This window comes from Pleurodeles waltl, chromosome 1_2 (genome assembly GCF_031143425.1).
Source record: "Pleurodeles waltl isolate 20211129_DDA chromosome 1_2, aPleWal1.hap1.20221129, whole genome shotgun sequence".
Lineage (NCBI taxonomy): Eukaryota > Metazoa > Chordata > Amphibia > Caudata > Salamandridae > Pleurodeles > Pleurodeles waltl.
The window spans coordinates 1,295,668,759-1,295,688,278 of NC_090437.1; the positions used below are offsets into that span (position 1 = coordinate 1,295,668,759).

The 19,520-nt window shown below is 42.5% G+C and overlaps 1 protein-coding gene across 2 annotated transcripts in view; it reads left to right on the forward strand.

Annotated features, from left to right (window-relative positions):
* Positions 1-19,520, forward strand: part of SIGLEC1 (sialic acid binding Ig like lectin 1) — a 278,498-nt gene that overhangs the window by 208,291 nt on the left and 50,687 nt on the right. For both annotated transcript variants that reach the window (XM_069205241.1, XM_069205252.1), the window contains 3 exons: positions 354-608; positions 4,823-5,122; positions 13,247-13,501. In XM_069205241.1, coding sequence (XP_069061342.1) covers positions 354-608; positions 4,823-5,122; positions 13,247-13,501 — 810 coding nt within the window. The remainder of the gene's footprint in view (positions 1-353; positions 609-4,822; positions 5,123-13,246; positions 13,502-19,520) is intronic.

A 19,520-nucleotide genomic window follows, 5' to 3' on the forward strand; every position in this document is an offset into this window, starting at 1 on the left:
ATTTGTCAAGCCATGCATGGACACGCAAAGTGGCCCTGCGTGGCTTGATGAATCTCATTTAGGTTTTGCATCTCCCTTGCACCCCTTTACGAGCTGCAAGGAAGACACAGAGTGTTGATAAATCTAGCCCTTAGTCTGTTCAGCCAGATATTGAAGGGATGGCAGTGTGTGGAGCGTGCCACGGGAGACCAGGCCTACTGCCTGTAATTTAAGGTAAGTGCCAAGAGTAGAGAATGTCTAGCCTAAGCAAACATTTACTTATCATTCCTAAAATGTTTATCTTTTGTCTAGGTACCAAGAAACTTGTGTTTTTGTATATTCAATCAGTGACAATCTCTTGACTTCCTCCTCAGGGGCAAGAGTTTTAATAAACCGAGGTGCAAGCGTACAGGAGGGTGAGACCGTTACCCTAACCTGTGATGTCACTACAACCGCACATCTAGTGACCCATTACGTTTGGTATCGGAACTCAAAATGGCTTCTGGAGGGCAGCGCATCATCTTTAGTGCTCCAGGATGTAACAAGTGAAGATGTCGGCTCATATTCATGTGAAGCACAGAGCAACGAGGGAAGCAGGGTCTCACCTCCAGTCACCTTGCAAGTATTGTGTACGTATCTGAAATCTCAGATCATCGATTTGTGTCAAAATATCTGTTACATAGCTATGCAACATGAAATTAAAGGCATTAGCTCACAACACTACACCTTTACTAAGGCATTACAAGCCAAGTCTTTAGTTTTTGCCTGCCACAGAGATCAAATCATACAGTGTCTCCTCTGGCAGTGTATGATGGAGTTAGGTTGTGAGAAGTTAGCAAGTTGACTGCTCATAGGGAAAATGAGGAGAGATCTTTGACAATAGATAGAAGAGTTAAGGGGTGATGTTATAGAAGTATTTTCTGGCTGTTAGAGCAACTGAAGACTGTATAATATAATGGTTTTGGAATCTCTTTTTTGATGTTAGCCCAGAGTTTGGAATCTTTGTTTTGGGAAGCTGAATTTCAAAGGTTGCCAACCAACTCAAATCACTAACATTTATTTATCAAAGGGTTAGAGCTAATTTTCAGTGGTTGGAGCAGTTCTCCAAAACATGTATTTCCAGCAAAATAACTATTGCTGCAATGAACAGTCTGAAAGCAAAAATGGGATCAACAATAGAGCTGTCACTGTAAATCTACTTAGCAAAAGCCGTCAGTTCAACATCCTACGGATCGAGAATGCAGGGCTACTCCCCAATTGACTTCCCTGAAGTAGATGAGAACATCTACGTCAGAGGCATGCTTGCAATAGAGCCCAGAATACATTGACTTGCCCTAAAGCTAGAGCTCAGGGTCAAATCTGTCCCTCACAAAATTGAACTTACATATGCCCTTAAGTGATATGCCTTTGGTTCGCTCTATAGAGACTGCCTCAAGGACATCATGGCTTATCCAGGATAGCTACCTTTGAGAGAACCACTAATTAAAATCAGTTGTTGCCAAATGTGGAGCAATCCAGGTGTCTTGACCAAATTTCGTTGTGCTGTGGTGTGGAGAACTATTGGAAGTAGAAATTATGCACAATCTGTTTGAGTGCTAAAGAGGTCAGTAGACAAGAGAAGCATATGACCATGAAAACAAAAGCAAGGTGAAAACTATTTTTAAATATGTCCCATTCACCACAGGCTCGGCAGATGTAGAATACAATTTTTGATCAACCCTCAGCACAACTGCACTTCGTGAATTATTTGTGTTACTTTTTGTGTATTTACATATTTCTTGTATTTATTAACTGCTTTTATATTTTTGCCAACTAGTGATTATTTGAATGTTTGAAGGAAATGATGATGATAAATGTACCAGGGAGAATGGGGCAGGTATCTGGGCCTGTGCATGGGCGCCATGTTGTAGGATGGGAAAATTTAGATGATGGCATTTGTGAGGCCCTGCTTAAAATGACTGTCAAAGTAAGACCCTAGGATTGTAGCAAGAGGGTAGACATGGTGGAAGAAATATTCAAGTAACATGGCCTTAACAGTAGCTTATTTAGCTCTAGAAACTAGCCCAGTCTTCTTTCATTACTGCTTGGAAACGTGTTATTGTAACTTTACTGTCCTCAGAGGCAATCAATGACACTAGGTATTGACCCTTCTCTGATCTACCAGCCTGAGCCACTGGTTCAGGCAAATAATAATTGTCAGGAACATAATCTAGCTTTATCCACTGCCTTTATGGTCAGTAATTCAACTGGCACACACTGGATCTGTCCCACACCTCACCCTGTTTCTCTGTTGTGAGGCGAAATTAAGGGCCTGCTCAGAATACATTGCAAGGAATCTGACTGGCTATCCCATTCTATGCAATGAAAGCACTAAGTAAATACATCTTGCAATTTTATTAATACTTCCTACTACACTAGAAATCACATTTACAAATTTACAAATCGCATTAGCTGGAAAACCTACAGGCAGAGTATGCATTGGTAAAACAAGTTCTCAATATATTATACAGGTTTAGTTTTGCAGCTCAAACATTCTGTAGATTCCTCTTACTGCAGTCATAAATAGGGACTGGCTTTATATTCTTCCCAGATGGAACTTTAGAAGATTTTATTGTGTTAAAAAGCATCCCCAAAATACATTATCAGAGTAACAGAAAGACATGTATTTGACTTCAAAGTTTAATAAAACTAAATTCTTATCAATTTTACAAAAAAAGGAAACACACTAATTAAAATCATTTTTAGTAGTGCATATTAAATAATAACCTGATCTCTGTAGCCTTTATTATAGTAATACATTTCACTTGATCAGTATAGAAGACAATGTGATCAAAACATCCACCCAACTTCAGATTGCTAAAGTTGATTTTATAGAATAATTATATTATAGTGCATACATTTCTATGTAAATGTCTTATGTTTAATCCCAGATAAGTGGCAGCCCTTCAACTCAGACCTCTAACTGATTGCCTTACAATTATTTTATTGCACTCTGATATCCCCCAAAAATTCCTGACCATCTTCTACAAAACTATTTGAGGTAGGTTGAGTATTTAATATCTAAAATATTCTACTTGTGTCCTCGTTCTGAGTTTGTCAGGTTTAATGTGAGTTACAATCACCCCTGAGTAAATACATAGCAACAGTTTATGTTGTTTCCCCTTGGCCAATTTTACAATTCAATGGCGTTTTTCATGTTGGAATGAGGGATGCTCTGTGGAGATGGTTTTACTGGACATTCATTCTTCATATTTACCCTTATTTCACCTAACAAATTATTCCGATCAGTATGCAGTCAGTACAAAACAACCACACAACTTGGAATCCGGATTCAGATGCAAAAAGTTTGTGAAAGAACTCATACATTCGGTAAAGCTTACAGAAGTCTAACACATGTTTAATGCAAAGGTAAGAGCCAAACATCCAAAATATTATAAGTGCAATTCACAGTTTGAGTGGGCCACCACCGTCTGATCAGTTTGAGCGCATATTGCTAAATTCTATACATTTTCACATTACTTCTATACAATTCTCTTTTAGTGCAAAAAGCAGACATGTGATCAAATAAAACTTAAGATAGGCACCAATGAGAAGATGCCTGGCTCTTCCCATGGGAAGAATGAGAGAAAGCCTTGAAATTAAAGATATCACAGGCTACTGTAAAAGGCTGACTTCACTACATATGCAGTTGTCGCTTGGTTATGCCAACCAGATTACACTTAATCAGACAGTTGAACTAAAAGTGCACTATGCAACATGGAATAACATGACATCTCTGCATTTAAAATGCATGTTAATGTGCAAAATGTAAGGATCTAGCAATGCTTAAAGCAGACATAAAACAAAGGGAATTCCAAACAGCTGGGCATACTTAATATTGGGTTCTCAAGAACTTGTACTGGATCTGGATTAACTTTACAACTCAGAATAAAGCCCTAAGTGTTAATGACCATTTCACATTTCAGCAATGACCCTAATCATGTACCTAGTTACCAATCTTTTATTTTAAGTCAGTTTTAATATGAGCCCCATTCTACGATAAAGCTTCTCAGGACAGTAATATCAATTTTGCTTGAGTTGACGCTCATGTATCTTTAAAAAGTCTATGTTGAATATATATTTTACATTGATTGGAAGCATTTTTGAAGTGTTATTTCAAATTTGCACTGTCATTTGCAGATTTAATTATGCTTTGATTTATATGAAGTTAGTATCAACTTTACGAGATTTCCAGTTATTCCCACTCCAGACCAACCTAAATTTCTGAACTTGCATTGTGTGTTACCTCACATTTAATTGCAAACTGATTGTCAACGTACACAACTTCTGCATTTTAGGTGAACCCGCCAACCTGTTTTTGTAATTTTCAAGGTTTCTCCTCCTCTAATTTGTTAAGCCTCTCTTATTTAGATTTATTTTTGAGTTTCTCTTTGTCCAATTTGTTTTCTTTTTAAAATGGTATTCATTTGGTAAATCTAAGAGGCACTCTAGTTGCCTCCTAAAAAGAAAGGAATACATGTGCCCTTTTGTGATTTCAGAAATCTTATTGGATCAGATGTTATGTACATCTACCGTTTCTTGATGTGGTACATTTTTTGCAAAGTGTCAGTTAGCAGCACATGATTCAGTGAAATTTTATCTAATAGAATTCCGCCTGCAACAGTGAAGAATACATCATATTGCGCAATTTGATGTTGAGATCAAGTACTAATTTTGCATCTTAATACTGTCAAATTTAAACACTACTGACCAGAAAAATCTTATGTGATACATGCTTTGCATTTATTGATAGCCTAACTTCCAGTTTAAAGCCTTTCTGAGATAGGTCTTCTTTTTGTTATAGTTTCCCCAAGACAGCCTTTGATGGTCTCCTTCCTGGAGACACAGAGAGGAAACCTGGGCATTATCCGGTGCTCCGTAGAAAGTGATCCTCCATCAAATATTGCCATCTACAGAGCAGGTGAGGTCGTAGCCTCCAGTGGTCTCCGCAGCTCACCCAACCAGCGAATCAGTGTCTATGTCACCCACAACTCCCTTCAACTCGAAATCAAGGACGTTGTGCTGGATGACCAAGGAGAATATGAGTGTGCAGTGAACAATACATATGGAAGTGCAACAACATCTACATACTTCACCGTGGAGAGTATGTACATTTGTTATTAGTCTATATTGTTTAAACTGCAATGTTGCATGCCGTTTTATAGTGTGAATTTAGGTATTCTCAAAACAAGGTAATCTTCATGATAGACCATAAGCATTGGAAATCAGGATACATTGATTGATTTAAAGCTGCAGTGATTTAGGGCACTGCATCATAACAGGCCAAACATTTTTGCATACTTATTCATTTCTTTATTAGTGTACATTTATATTTATTTATTGGTGGTATTATGCAGCATGCATGTGACCTATTAGGGCGACAAAGTGCTTCACATCCAGATTTTCCTTGGCAAAGTGAGCATAAAAATGAAAAAAACAACTTTAAATAGACTTAGGGTCTCATTACGAGTCTAGCGGTCTCACGGTGGCGGTTGGACTGCCGCACTCCTGGTGGTCCGACCACCAGACTACGACCCTGACAGTCAGACCACCAGGGGACCGGCTCCACCCGCAGGAACATGGTTCCCAATGGGGTGGCGGCAGACGGAGTCGTGGTCAGCCACGGCGGCAGTGAGTTCAGCACCACCATACTGATCACAAGTCCCCTGCCCCCCACCCTTTTCATGACGGGGTCCTCGCCATGAAAAGACTGGTGGAAAAGCAGTGCTGGGTGCCAGGCGGGTCCCCTGCACTGTCCACAACCATGTCACGGGCAGTGCATGGGCCCCCCTGCCCAGCACCCTCGGAATGCGTATTGTCTACTATTGCAGACTGTGTACATTCTGAGGGTGCTGGGGGCCCCCTTTGTGTAACGTCATTGGCTGCAGCTCCATGTGGAGCTGAGGCCAATGCCGCCCTACTGTTTCCACTGGGCTGACCGGCAGAAACCTCCTAATATGGAGGTTTCCATCAGTCAGTCCAGTGGAAATATCGTAATAGGGCTGGGGTGGAGACCCCCAGCTCCACGTGGTCTCTTCCCCCTGGGGCTGGCGGGCAGCGGTCGGACCACCAAACTCGTAATGAGGCACTTAGTATCAATGAGTAAAAGCACATTGGATTGTACTGTAGAATAGCATAATACACCGAAGAGAGTTACATCTCCAAGTACCAAATCAGAGTCTGCAGCTATCATTGGTCATTGAGCAGATAGCTAATTTAGGACACCAGCAGATAAACCAAACAGAGCATCCAAGTCCATTCAAGGCCTTATAGAGGTTACATTAACAGATCTTTCAACTCCTTGTGCAATCTCTACATCATAAAGTGGTTCTGCTTGTGGGGAGAATGGTGTTTAATATCTTGTGTCGTCTCACTGAGAAAGCGTGTTTCAGTGTTCTTCTTTCTTGTAGAAAAATGTTTCCAGGTGAAGAGTCGCTGAGCTCTGGAGTGAGCAAGTTCCTGTAGACATGGTCAGTTTGTGTTCTGGGTAATTTGGTGTTCCCTAACGTAATATTGTATGAACTATTCATGCTAACTTAAATAGGCTGCTGGCTTTGATGAGGAGCCATTTGAGGAAAATTAGATTCAGGGAGATGTGGTCAATCCTTCTCATTGGTAAGGCCTGGACATTTAGAAAATCTGTAAAATCCCCTTCTCAATTAACAGTGGACAGGGTGCTCCTGCCAGTTGGTAATAAAAACCTATGTAGGGAAAAGAACTCTTTGGCTGTCATGTAGGTCTTGATTGAATATGAAGATTAATATTGAAGAAAATCAGCAAGGTGCCAAATTCCCCTGACATCAGGAAGGAGGAAAGACCCATGCAAGGGTCGACGTTCAGTCCTAGACAAAGATCCCAATTGGGCAATGTGTTGAAGAATGCAACAAAAAATAATAGAACAAATGTTTTGCAGCACATCTTTCTTTCATAATTGGATCGTAAAGAGATCTTCTCTGTCTTTGGTTGGGAAATTTGAATACTGTCCTATGTACTGACAGTCATCTTGGAAAGTAATGGCTATATGGCTTGTCCTTGCACCTTTAGAGAGAGGCATGGTTTTCATTTAGTAAGGGAGGCAGAAGAAGCCCAAGTTTGACACTGTTCTTTTCTTATTGAATTACGCAGTCCCACCGCCACTTGTATGCCCGGTGCTCTAGGCGGCTAGCTGAACTCACCTTCAGGTGACTACAAGTGTGGAGATGCCACAACAGCCTGGGCACACATACACTCAGTCATCTGATGAGTGCTATACCTTGGAGTATGCTGCCAGGCAGCATGTGGCGAGCTTCTTCCCCTCTTGGACACAAATGGTCTGCTCTTCAGTTAGTTCTTGGCAGAGCTCTCAGTATGAATGTAACCCTGGTTCCTGATATTCAACATGCAGATGCATCTAAGGCAGGATGTTGTTTTTGTATCTGAATATTGTAACCAAAATATCGCCAAACAAAATAACTGTGTCCCAAATATTGTTTTACAAACAATGGCCTATTTGGAGTTCAGAATAGAAAATCTATACCCAATGGGATGATATTTTTGGAAGCAATATTTAAGACACAGTATTTATGTCAGTGCCTTTGCTAACTATATTCAGATATACCACCAATATGCTACTACCTGAAAATGTAAATATATTAGAGCCACTACCTTGACTATCCCTTCATATCCAAGGTATTGTTAATATAATTATCTACTCCCACCCCCCTACATTGACCTGCGTCTACATCGACCCTAACACTAAAGCTAACCCTAACACCCCAGCTTACTTTATATGTATTTAACATAAATTAAATGAAATAGGTAACCTTTAACTAATCCTATGGTTAATCATAAACTTACATTGATTTCAATTCAGTTAAATTATATTGAATACAATATTGACCTTGGCTAAACCCTTTTGTTAACTGCAGTCTTTAATTCAATTCCATACAATTCAAAAAGTAATCTTAACCTAGCCCTGCTCTTAACCCTTTTACTATTAATAAACTATATTTGATTGCTGTAAATTAAATATACTTTATTCTTAACCTAACCCTAATGAGCAATGGGGGAATCAGCCTGAGGCATTGCTTCATCTCATAGGGGGAGGAGGCATGTCTCCCTGTTGAGGCTCGCCAGAAAGCTGGGACTGCATGGGATGTATGTCCTTGGTTAGTTGTACTGCAGTGACAACAATCACCTTGATGACTTCTGCTCCAGGGTCACAAGTGGCACTGCTGACCATGTCTAGAGGTTCTGGCAGACATTCTAGAATGCAGCAAGGTAGAGCTTTGGTTGGTGGTGGGTGGGGAGGTGTTGTGGAGATGGAGACACTGGCAAAATAGTCCAAAACAGATCCTACATGTAGGTCATCCAGTGAACATGCAAATGGATTACAGAGAAAAATGTGTGGCAGGCCTATGTGTCAAATGCTTACTGTATCATCTGGCATTTGAAGCATGTAAGATGTTTGACATTTGATATGTATTGGTTTCTGTCATGGGCAACATAGCACATGGCAACTGGAGAGCAGCTTTACACACCCATGTTCATGTGTCAATGGTACTTGACTTTGACTTGAACAGATTATTGACCTCACTGGTAACTCCATTGTGATAGTATTGCCAGCCATATTCATATGACTGAACAGAAACAGTCTGTGTAAGGGGCATCAATGTGGCCATCCACCCACTTGTTTGCACTTTATGCAACACCAACATAAATGAATTGGTAAGTGATGTGCGGTCACAGCACCTACACGCATATAGACACAAGGAGGTCTGTTCACAAAGGTGACTATGTATATTTGCTTATGAGCATATTTACTACTACACCGAGGTGTTAGCGCTACACTTCCTAGCTCTCCACTGTTTCTGAGTGCAGATTTACACCTAGGTGTAGACATACAGGATTTACTAGTGTAATGGTATTACTCATAACTTTGCTTTTGTAGGTAAAGATCTCTGCCACTGTCGCAGAGATCTCCTTGAGAGACAGTATATGGAAACATATTAAAGTTTATTATTCCTTAATACATTTATTAAATATTTTATTAAGTATAAATGTCAAATGATAATATTTTTCCTTATTAATACAAGAAAGTTACACCAGACTAAGTCCTCAAATTAAAGGTGCATGAATTAATTTCGTAATTTAAATACATTAATTAAAATCTCACGCTTAGCTAACGTTTTTATTTCTATCTAATATATAGTATGTTTTGTTAAAATAGTATGGGGTTAATCAATTAAATTACTTGCAGCTTTTGAAGAAAAGTTTAAAATGATCATTTTTTAAAAAAAATATGTTTATTATTCATGTTTAAAAAAATAACATACTTTGACTGTTGAATAATTAATTGTGTGGTGCTTGACTTACTCCAAGGCTGGTCCTTGCTTTACCCCTGTTTGACACCTTTAGGGCAGTATTAACTTTACAGTTGTAGTTTGTGAATAGCAATGGTCTTACTCTTTTGTTGGGGGGGGGGTGTTTCCATTCGCATCTTCTTCTCTAAACTCCCGCTTAAATTTCCCTCAACCACTCCCATTTAGGAACATGTGTTCCCCACATGTACACAAACCTACGTTTGCAGAGATATCTGCCACCGAGGTGGAGATTTTTGCATAGAAAAGGAGAGGCATAGGTCTCCGCCTGTAGGTTTGTGAATATAATTTTGTAATATATGATTAGTACTTCTGTAGTAGTACTTTATGTACTACAAAATGAAATTTGTGAATAGACACCTGGGTATTTAAGTCTTTTATGCCATTGACCATGCTTTGGCACATGACTGTGCTCTAGCACATGTGTCTCTGAGTGGGAAACAGTGGTGTAACTGAGCATCAGCATGTATAACCTATACACGGATGTGGACTCTTGTCACTGAGTCATATTGGCGTGTGGCTTGACACACAACTCGCATTAACAGTACTGTGTGCAGTATGAATTAAGGGTGTGTTACAGAGACTTTTTGGCATTGTCCTTGCTAGATAGGAGAGAGATGTGCAGTTGACAACTTCCATTGTATTAAATAATTTCCTACTGCACATTTCCCTAGGTGCTAGTGTCAGAACATGAAGGCCAGAGTTCCTGCAACCCACCACTCACCCCAAACGCGCATGCACATCTAAGCCAAGGTCTGCGCTACCCATGAGGCAACCTCTAGGAAAACACATACTTCTAGTCATAAGAGACGAACCTTTTCTTGAGAAGTGTGGTGGTGAGTCATGGAGGTGTATCTCACCGGACAATGGATGTGTAAATCTTCTTGGAAGTCTAATGACCCCGTTAAGTGTATCTTCAACTGTAGTAGATGCGTGTAGTGGTACGTCCTGGCGAGTAGATGCGTCCGTGCTTGTCGCACATGGGAGATCCCCTCCTGATCTTGCATAAGTAGCTGGGCATTCAGACCACTGAGTGTTAGCCATGAAGAGATCCTCTTTGGCCTGAATAGATGCTGCACCATAGGGACGGAGATGGTATTCACGTAAGCCCACCATGTCAGGTCACCTGAGTACACACATACTCTCCTGTTTAGTGGTTCAGCACTCTGAAAGTCAAGGACCTCTGAGCAATGTTGTTCCAGAATCTCTGTTTCCTCCTACTTTCCACTCCGCTGCCCTGATCCTCTATAGAGCTACATGGAATGGCAGAGGGACCCCTATCAGCACCTCTTCAGAAATAAAGTTTGGGGCTCTGCCTTTTCTTACGTCGGACATTGTGTAGGTTCTGAATAGGTCTGGACAGTAATTTCCCTTGGATGGTACTAGATGGAGCTGGTTTAACTGCAGAGGGGAGCATGTTAGATGTTTCATCCTCTCCAGCAGATTCCCCATCATCTGAGCTTCCATCATCTGGGAGAAAAGGCTCTTAGAGATGTGAGTATGAGTGGCCTGGTGTCACTACAGGGTGACACGAGGCGTGAGGACATGCAGTGCACACATTTCACTGGTACGTAGATGCAAACAATATTTATTTGCATGTCTTTGATGACTGCAAATAGAGATAACAACACAGAACAGGACACATTTAGCATAATTGCCAGGTGGCCCAGTGCCATGTGTGACAGCCTCAGCCTGGCATGCATTCATGGTATAGTGTTCATTTAAAATGCCTGATCCAGCAAACCCAGTTTGTGGAAAATGTCAAATGCCAGAAGCCTATAGATTTGCATAAGTGCTGAAGTTTACTAAACAGTAACACGTCCCACAGTCTCCAGACTCCACTTGTGCTGCAGTTATTGAGAATAAGTCATCATTTTTACAGAAGGAAATGTACATGCACTTGGGAGGTAGGTACCCCTGCATCACAGATTACTTCTCAAGTGAGGACCTGCCAGTTGTGACACTTGTGATGTTGTGTGGGTCACTGTGAGGGCGATGTGGCCAGCAGGTCACACACTTAGCACTGACGTCTGCTGTGACCAGCAGGTTACAAGTGTGGATCCTGGCCAGGCAAATTTACCATTTCATCCTTTCAAAGTCAGTAACTCGTGCAATATTAACATATTTTTATAGATCTTAGAAATAGCAAAAACACTGTGGATTAGCACTATAAGTAAAAATGTTATTAATATCATATATTGAACCTAGATCACCATGTGAAAAAATGATCCATAGCAGGATACTGCTCTGCACCAGCAGTAAATGTGATGTAGAGTAGCGCTTGTGCAGTGTAAAAGCATCAAGGCACTAGGCGCAGGCACTTTAACCGCATTCCCTGCGAGATGTCGGCTGCAAGGTTTTGTTGAATATCCCGGGCCGTACTTTATGAGCTTCCACTCTTTAAAGTTCATCAATTTAACTCAATATTTTTCCAGATTAGTGCACTATTTTCAGACAGCACAGCTCGGGACTGAAAGAGACAAACACAGCTCACTGTTTCCAGGCTGTGCCATCTGACGTCATGCTTTAATGGGAACATATGGCTGCTTCGGCTGCTGCCTTGCCCCTGCCATGCCTGGGATTTGTGGTTCTTGCAATTACTTATGAATGGGAAATGAGTGAGTGCGAATCTCAGTTTTTACTGGATTACTGAGCATCACTGCTGGCTCTTTCTTGTTTGAGGGTTGTTCTTTGTTATACTTTGCCCTTCCTCTGGCCCTTCCTTTGATAATCCCTTCACATTCTCACTTTTCTGTTTCCTTTTCCTTAGTCTTGGTAACATGCCCATTACAAACACCCCATTTTCTTCTCTCAGTGTAAACATGTAACTACGAAAAATCTGCATTTGGAGAGCATGTCCTTCTGTGCTTTTATGATACACCCGGGGCATATTTACAAGCGTCTTCTTGCCCCCCCCCCCCCCCCCCCACACACTGTTTTTTTTTTTTACGCTAAGGCGGCGTCAAGGAGGCCTAAGCCCTGCGCCATATTTACAAAGTGGCGGAATGCACCACTTTGTAACCCCTTGTGCTACATTATGCCTGCGCCAGGCATAATGTATGCAAGTGGGGCGTTCGCTTGTTAGGAAGGCCAGAAAAATGACGAGGTGAAATTTACGAGATTTCACTGCTCCCATTGTTTCCTGTGGGCCTCCCACGCATTACTGGACTAGCGCTATAATGTTTGGAGCTAGTCGACTAATGCACCACAATAGCGTCAAAATGTTGACACTATTGTGCTGACGTGTGTCATGGTGTGCCGTATTGTAAATACGACGCTACCATGGTGACATTAGGGAGGCACAGGGGGGGGCACAAGAAAAGTGGGGGATCATAGATGATGCGCCAGTTTCTTGTAAATATGCCCCATAGTTTTTATATTTTTGCAAAGATGGACATTGTTGTAGTGAATAAGCCCCCCACATGGCTATTGCCTAAAACTCGTAAAACAGTTGCTGGGTTTTCTTAACTGTGCCCTAAACTCCCATTGCAAATAATCAACAGGTATGGGTCCCGCCAAGATGGAGCTCTGGAGTCTCCATGGCAAAAAAAGGCATTAAACAGGCTTCACCAGTTTTAGGTATCATTGTGGCATATTGGAACATCTGATGGTTACCACTGCCCTACCCACTGAGGGTCTGACACAGTGGGCATGATGTGCTCACAAGCTAATAAACTGCCCCTGTCTGCACTGTCTCTGTGTGTTCACTTCCGGTGATGGCTATATTGTGTGCTTGGAAGCTTTTGCCCTTACATGCATGATTCCACACAGATTACATATGATTTTGTATATTTGCTTTTGTTAAGTATTAGATGGCAGAGGCGCAAATTTGAAAGTTCTCCTGATTAGTATTTTTTTTTTCAAACCAGCTGCGCGAGTGACAGCTGAGCCATCACCAGAATTGCCGGAAGGGGACCTGTTGAACCTGACATGTGTGACAACCTCTGAAGTTCAAGGAACAGCCAACTACACCTGGTTCAAGAACAACCGATGGCTCCAGGCAAGCACTGAAGCTTCTCTGGTCCTGCATCGAGTGACCAGCATTGACACTGGTTCCTACCACTGTCAGGTGGAGGACACAGAGGCCAGCAGGACCTCAACGCTGATTGGGATAAATGTGCTTTGTAGGTCTTCCATTTGTTTCTTTGTATTTATTGTTTTTAGTAGAAGCAGATATTGTTATCACCTCTCTGCACTTAGCTACAGAGCTGCATGTATGTATGTATATGGTATTTCTATGGCGCCAACCTAGCCAAGAGACAGCTGAGCGCCGGACATGATCAAAGGCAGTCAAGTATGTAAGAAGTAGGAGAAGAAGCTGAGTTGTGGATGGTCAATGCATTGTGGTGTAGTGCTCGTTAAAGATGTGAGCCTTCAACCCATTCCTAAATTGGAGCAGTGGGAGGGCGGTCCTGATGGATACGCAGATGTAGTTTTAGCTCCTGGATGCATAGATGAAAAAGGCTTGGGGGTATATTTAAGAAAAATGGTACTGCACACATTGCAGCACCACTTTTCTTGCTCCCCTTAGTGCCCCCATAATGCCACCATGTGTGTGCCGTATTTAAAATATAGTGGTAGCTGGGGGACTAGTCCAGCGCTTTGCAGGATTACCATAATAAATTCTAACTCTAATCCTGCAAAGCACCCAGAGGCCCATTGTAACCAATGGAGGCCCTCTTCTGATGCCTGCTCTGAGCAGGCGTTAAAAGTGAAGAAAGAAATGGTGCAAGGAAATCTCCTCGATTTCCTTGCACCATTTTTTTGCCCCCCCCCCTCTTAATGGGGGAATGCCTCCTTTTTATACATTATGCCTGGCGTAGGCATAATCTAATGCAAAGGGTTACAAAGTGGCACATTGCATGCATTGCGCCACATTGTAAATATGGTGTGGCGTTTTTGGCCTTCCAACAACACATTAGTGTGGGCGTTGGAATGGCACTAGGGGCACTTAAAAATGCCCCCTGGTGCATTGTTTTTTCTTTTACACACTTCTTAGTCTGCAGTCTTATGGTGTCCTGGCTGCGGATGTGTTGAGACCCACCAGAGATGGTGAGCTTGTCTCCAAAGTAAGCAGAGGTGCTGGTTCTGATGGCTTTATAAATGAGCTTAGGAAAGGTGGGACCTCTGGACCCCAAAGTCCTTCCTATTGTTAGTGTATGTCCACAGCCGAGCTGATGATGTTGCAAAAGGTGTTGTGTGAAGGACTCAAGCATGAAGATAAAAATTAAAGGCAACATATTTTATAATTAGTTTGGAGTGTTTACACACAGCAGCCTAAACCCTGGTGGGACAGTGAAGCACTCTCTATGGTACTCTCCAGGTTACATGAGGGCTGATGAACATTCACAAAAGCAACAGAGGCGACTACATCAATGAAGCATCACAGGGTCATGGTTAATTCAATACTTTGTCACAATTTGCATTGATCCAGATATGTATAAATGAAATGAGGTTTAATCAAGTGGTTGGGTTTGAGGCTGGAAAGAGGAGAGTCTTGAATTGCTTCCTGAAGTTCAGGGTGCTAGTTTCAGGCGAGAAGAAGTTATACTAGAGGTATAGTCTGAATGATAAAAAAATTGGTTTTTGGTTTTCATTTTTGCTTTCATAGGTTATTAGGATCAATCAGTTGGTGTTGCTGGTGGTGCTGGTTTAGCCAGTAATGAAGAGATGTCTACAAGGTGGTCAGGATTTTGAGTATGAGAAGTTTTGTGTATGATACAAAGGGAGTTGAATTTGAGGTGAACAATTATCTGTGCGAATTCAGGGTCCTGGAATAGCTTCATATTTTCTATCTCCGGTGAAAAGACTAGGTCCAGCAGGAAAGACACCTCTGAAAAAGATAAAAGTGGGCTCTGGGAGGCATATAGGCATCTCTTTGTTCACGTCAATGTGAAAAAAGGATGAAGATTTGCGGTTGTATGATGTTCAGCCAGTCTTCAGTCAGTGGTTGTAATGGACCACAACTAATATGAATGTATTTGGTTTTGTGAGGTTCATCTCAAGTTTGAATTGGATGTTACTGATTGATTCAGGATGACAGAGTACCGGCTTTCTGTCTGTTGCTGTGCTGTTATCCTCACCTTCCCCCTCTCCATTCTGCACCCCTGTTTGCATTCCAGCAGTTCACAGAAGTGGCCAAGCCCACTCATGCTCCTCTCTCTCCTGAGGCTGCATCCTCAGAATCCCCCCTCCACATCCACATCCGCTGCCTTGCCACCCCACCAACCTCCTGTCTTGCCTTGCTTCGCCGGCAATCATCCCTTGGAAGCTGGAGCTTGCTTGGTGTTTGGCATAGGCGTATGGCGCTTTATTAGTTCTAGTCTGGTACCAGTGGTATCTGTGTTGGCTGCAGCAGCCCTCTAAGGGTGTGTGAAAGGAGTCAAGCATTTAGAGGTCACAGTCATGGGTTTGCGCATCATGGGTACGTGGAGGAGGAAGGTAGAGTCAGGTACAGCTTGCAGCTGAGTTCCCCAGCCAGTGCTCGCCTTCACCATCACTGCAAGCGGTTGCAAGTGACTATAAGTGAGCATTCAAATTTCTGGGGTTTCAGGATGAGTTGAAACCAAAGTTTCAGGGTGAGTTGAAACCAAAGTTTCTTTCTAGTTGCATCCTTTCAACTTGGGATGTATGGATATGCACCCATAGCTAAATTGGCTTAATAAACTGGAATTGTGACATGGCTTCTTACAGCCTGTGATAGTCTCAAAGTTTTAAAGATTAATCTGATTTTTGCCATCTAGATATTATCAAACTCTGCCACACTTTCTATGACACTGAGAGGTTCTGTTTTTTCCAATGTGCCAACATGTTGTATTTTTAGCCTTTGCTGGCACTTTATTACACTGACAATTTGTCAGTTTGTCATCTTGGCATCTTGATTTTCTGGCATGTTGTCCCTTTGGCACTCTTGCTTTTAATTTCTTGGGTATTTCTGGCACCTTCAACTGCAGCCAGCCAGAAAAACAGGTGGCAGCATTGGTAAAAATACTATATAAAATGGTGATAACTGTAAACAAATGACTGCAGTATTACAGGCTACCAAACAATTAGGCATTGACATGATAGGATAGCAAAGACCATAGCTGGTGACTTTTTGCTATAATTAGCCACATTGGCGATCACAGCCAAATTGTGTGTATAGTTGACTGGTGTGCTTGCCATTTCAATCTGCTGAACTTTTGCATTTCCTTCATTGGGAGGCTCTCATCATTTTGCTGGCCTGGTGCACCCACGTGAGGCCAGCCTCAAAGCTAGCGACCTCTTGTGCGGTAACAGGGATGGATCCAGGCAAGACTATGGACCCACCTATGGCTGTCACTACTTACATTAATGCTCTAAATCCTTTCAATGCCAAAACTTTGAAAACGATCATCATCTCTTCTGCCGTCATCACTGTTATAGTTAAACGCCTGTCTTGGTGTGTGCACAAATTCAGGCAACAGGCCCTACCAATTTTAACTGTACCAATGTAAGCTCAGGAGGACTAATTAAAGGACATAGCTGTCCATCCTGTATGTCATACCATTTCCCCTCAGTCTGTCTATGTTGTGTTAGATCATATGTTCTTTTAGCTGGAGCACCAAGGGCTCCGGTGAAGGACTCAAAGGTCTTGCGGAGAGAGCAGGTCAGTCTTGATCTAAGGGCACGAGGAAAGCAGGGTCTGAGAAGACACAAATTCTACCCATTTTACAGGATGGGTGTCCTTCTCTGACAAGATCTCTTGCTTCCTTGCAAGGCATAAAAAGACTAAAAGGTGAGCTAGAGGGCAGTTCTGAAATACAGGAGGCTCTGGAAGTTCTGAAAGCTTGCCCTTCAACTATTATGGGAGAGGGCTAAAGGGTCCTTTCCCCTTATACTGGGGGAAACAGGATGACCAAGGAAACTCCCATCTTTGATGACTCCCCACTGAAAGGTCTAGTTCTGGACAGTATCTTCTCAGCTCTTCTGATATCCTAAGGAGAGCTCTGCCAACCCTGAGTGCAGCAGGGAAACTTCTTTAGCTCAGTAACCAGATCCATCGAGCCTGGAGTCCAGCTCATATTGGAAGCTACATTGGGTTGCAGGGAATCAAGACACAAAGCATCAACAATAAATACAATATTGAAACACTGGGTACCCAGGTTTTGCAGTCAATGTACTGTTCATAATCGGATGTTCGCAAACTAGAAGGATCCTAATCACCTCTAACAGGATATAAACACCAATGTCACTCTATGGGGGGGATGATTATTGATCCTCCTGATAAAAATGATGATCTCTTCGGCGATTATAAAGCACTGTTCAGATCGCATGGACCATGATCCTATATAATTGTAAACAATGGGTGGGTCACCTGCCAAAAGTCTTGACCATATTAATGTACTGTTCTCAGTCACTAACTGATTGTGATGGTAAGGGCGGGGTGATGTGATAGTGGCAGCGCAGGTGGTAGATAGGAGCCTTATTAGTCCTGTGTTAAGTGTGTGCCACGCCCACACCGTGCTTTGTATCATAATGATTTCCTGGCGCGGTACACCTCTACGCTTATAAGGTCCTAGGGCCGTGAGAGGCAGAGGGTGCGCATCGTCTGCTTCTATCGCTGTGTGAGGCAGGTATTTGGACGGGGAGTACCAACAGTGTGCAAATTGTGCCTGAGCACCGAGATAATACAAATAGATGTCGGGAGCACCAAATCCGCCCTGTGTATATGGTCACGTGAGCGTGCCCCAGCCAATGCGTGGCTGCTTGCCTGCCCAGTTCAGCAGTGAATTTAACCCAATTAATGCTGAGGCCAGAGTATCACTTGAATTTAAAATATTCCCTAATTAAGGGGGATAACTGCTCTACATGGTCACGAACATACATCACTATATTATTGCCATAGAGAGATATGGTCAGGGGTCGTTGACAAAAGCACAGTGTTTTTGTCTTATTAAACATCCCAAGGATTCCAGTGCAAATAGTAATGGTGATAGGGGTCATCCTTGACGGATCCCCTATGTATTATAAGTTGGTCCAACGTAACACAATTTATGTGCACCCGCGCTACAGGGCTGCTGTACAGTAGTCTAATCCATTGTAAAAATACTTGTGGCATGCCCATGCGGTGCAGTACTGTGAACATATATCTCCATTGTATGGAATTGAATGCATACGCAGCAACCGCTAGGACTGCTGCCGCTTGCGTCGATGGATTAATTGGTGAAGGACCGGGAAGAGCATCCGCAAATTGTGAGTTGTGGACCGGGCCGGTATAAAGCCCACTTGATCCGGTAGAATCAACACGTCAAGATTGGGCTGCAACCATGCTGCCTGGATTTTTGCCAATATCTTAGAGTCTGTATTGATAAGGGCTAGCAGTCGGTAAGATTCGCAGCTGTCTGCCGGTTTATCAGCATTCAGCAGTGCAATTATTTGAGGCTTGTGTAGGGAGGCAGGTAGGGTTTGGTTCTCATAAGCCGCGGTGTGCATAGCATGCAGGGGTAGACCCAATATATCTTTGTATTCTTTATAAATTTCGCCTGGGAGGCCATCTGTGCCTGTCGCCTACCTATTAGGCAGTTTCTGTATCGCCTCCTTGACCTCTATAGTGAGAGGTTGCTTTAGGAATGCCCTGGTGAAAGCCATGCTAGTGCTATATGCTCAAGGTGTGTTGCGATCTCAGCTTCAGTCGCGGACCCTCGGGCCTCCTATAGACTTGTGTGAAAGTCCATAAAGCACCTAAGAATAGTTGGGGTATCATGGACTTTCCCCCCTTCTTGTGGTGTTATGCTCACTACATGGCACTGTGGCCATGGCTCCTTCATTTTTGTTGCCAGACTGTGGCCAAGACGGCTCCTCTCCCCATAAGTTCTAGCAACCCACTGTTGTGAAAGGTGTTGTATCTCTTGTGTAGCTGTATCATTGTATTCAGTGATATGTTCCCTAATGCCGGCAAGCGTGGCAGTGTTGGGCTGTGATTCATATTGTCGCTCCAGGCATTGTAGTGTAACTTCTATAGAACGTAAGAGGGATCAAATGGATTTTAAGATCCCAGCTTGGAGCCCAGTAGAGATCCCACATATGGTCATTTTAAATGCTTCCCACTAGGTTCTCGTCCCTTCTACAGATCCCTTGTTTGCCTCAAAGTATTGCGTTATCGTTTTGTGCAGCCCATCTGTA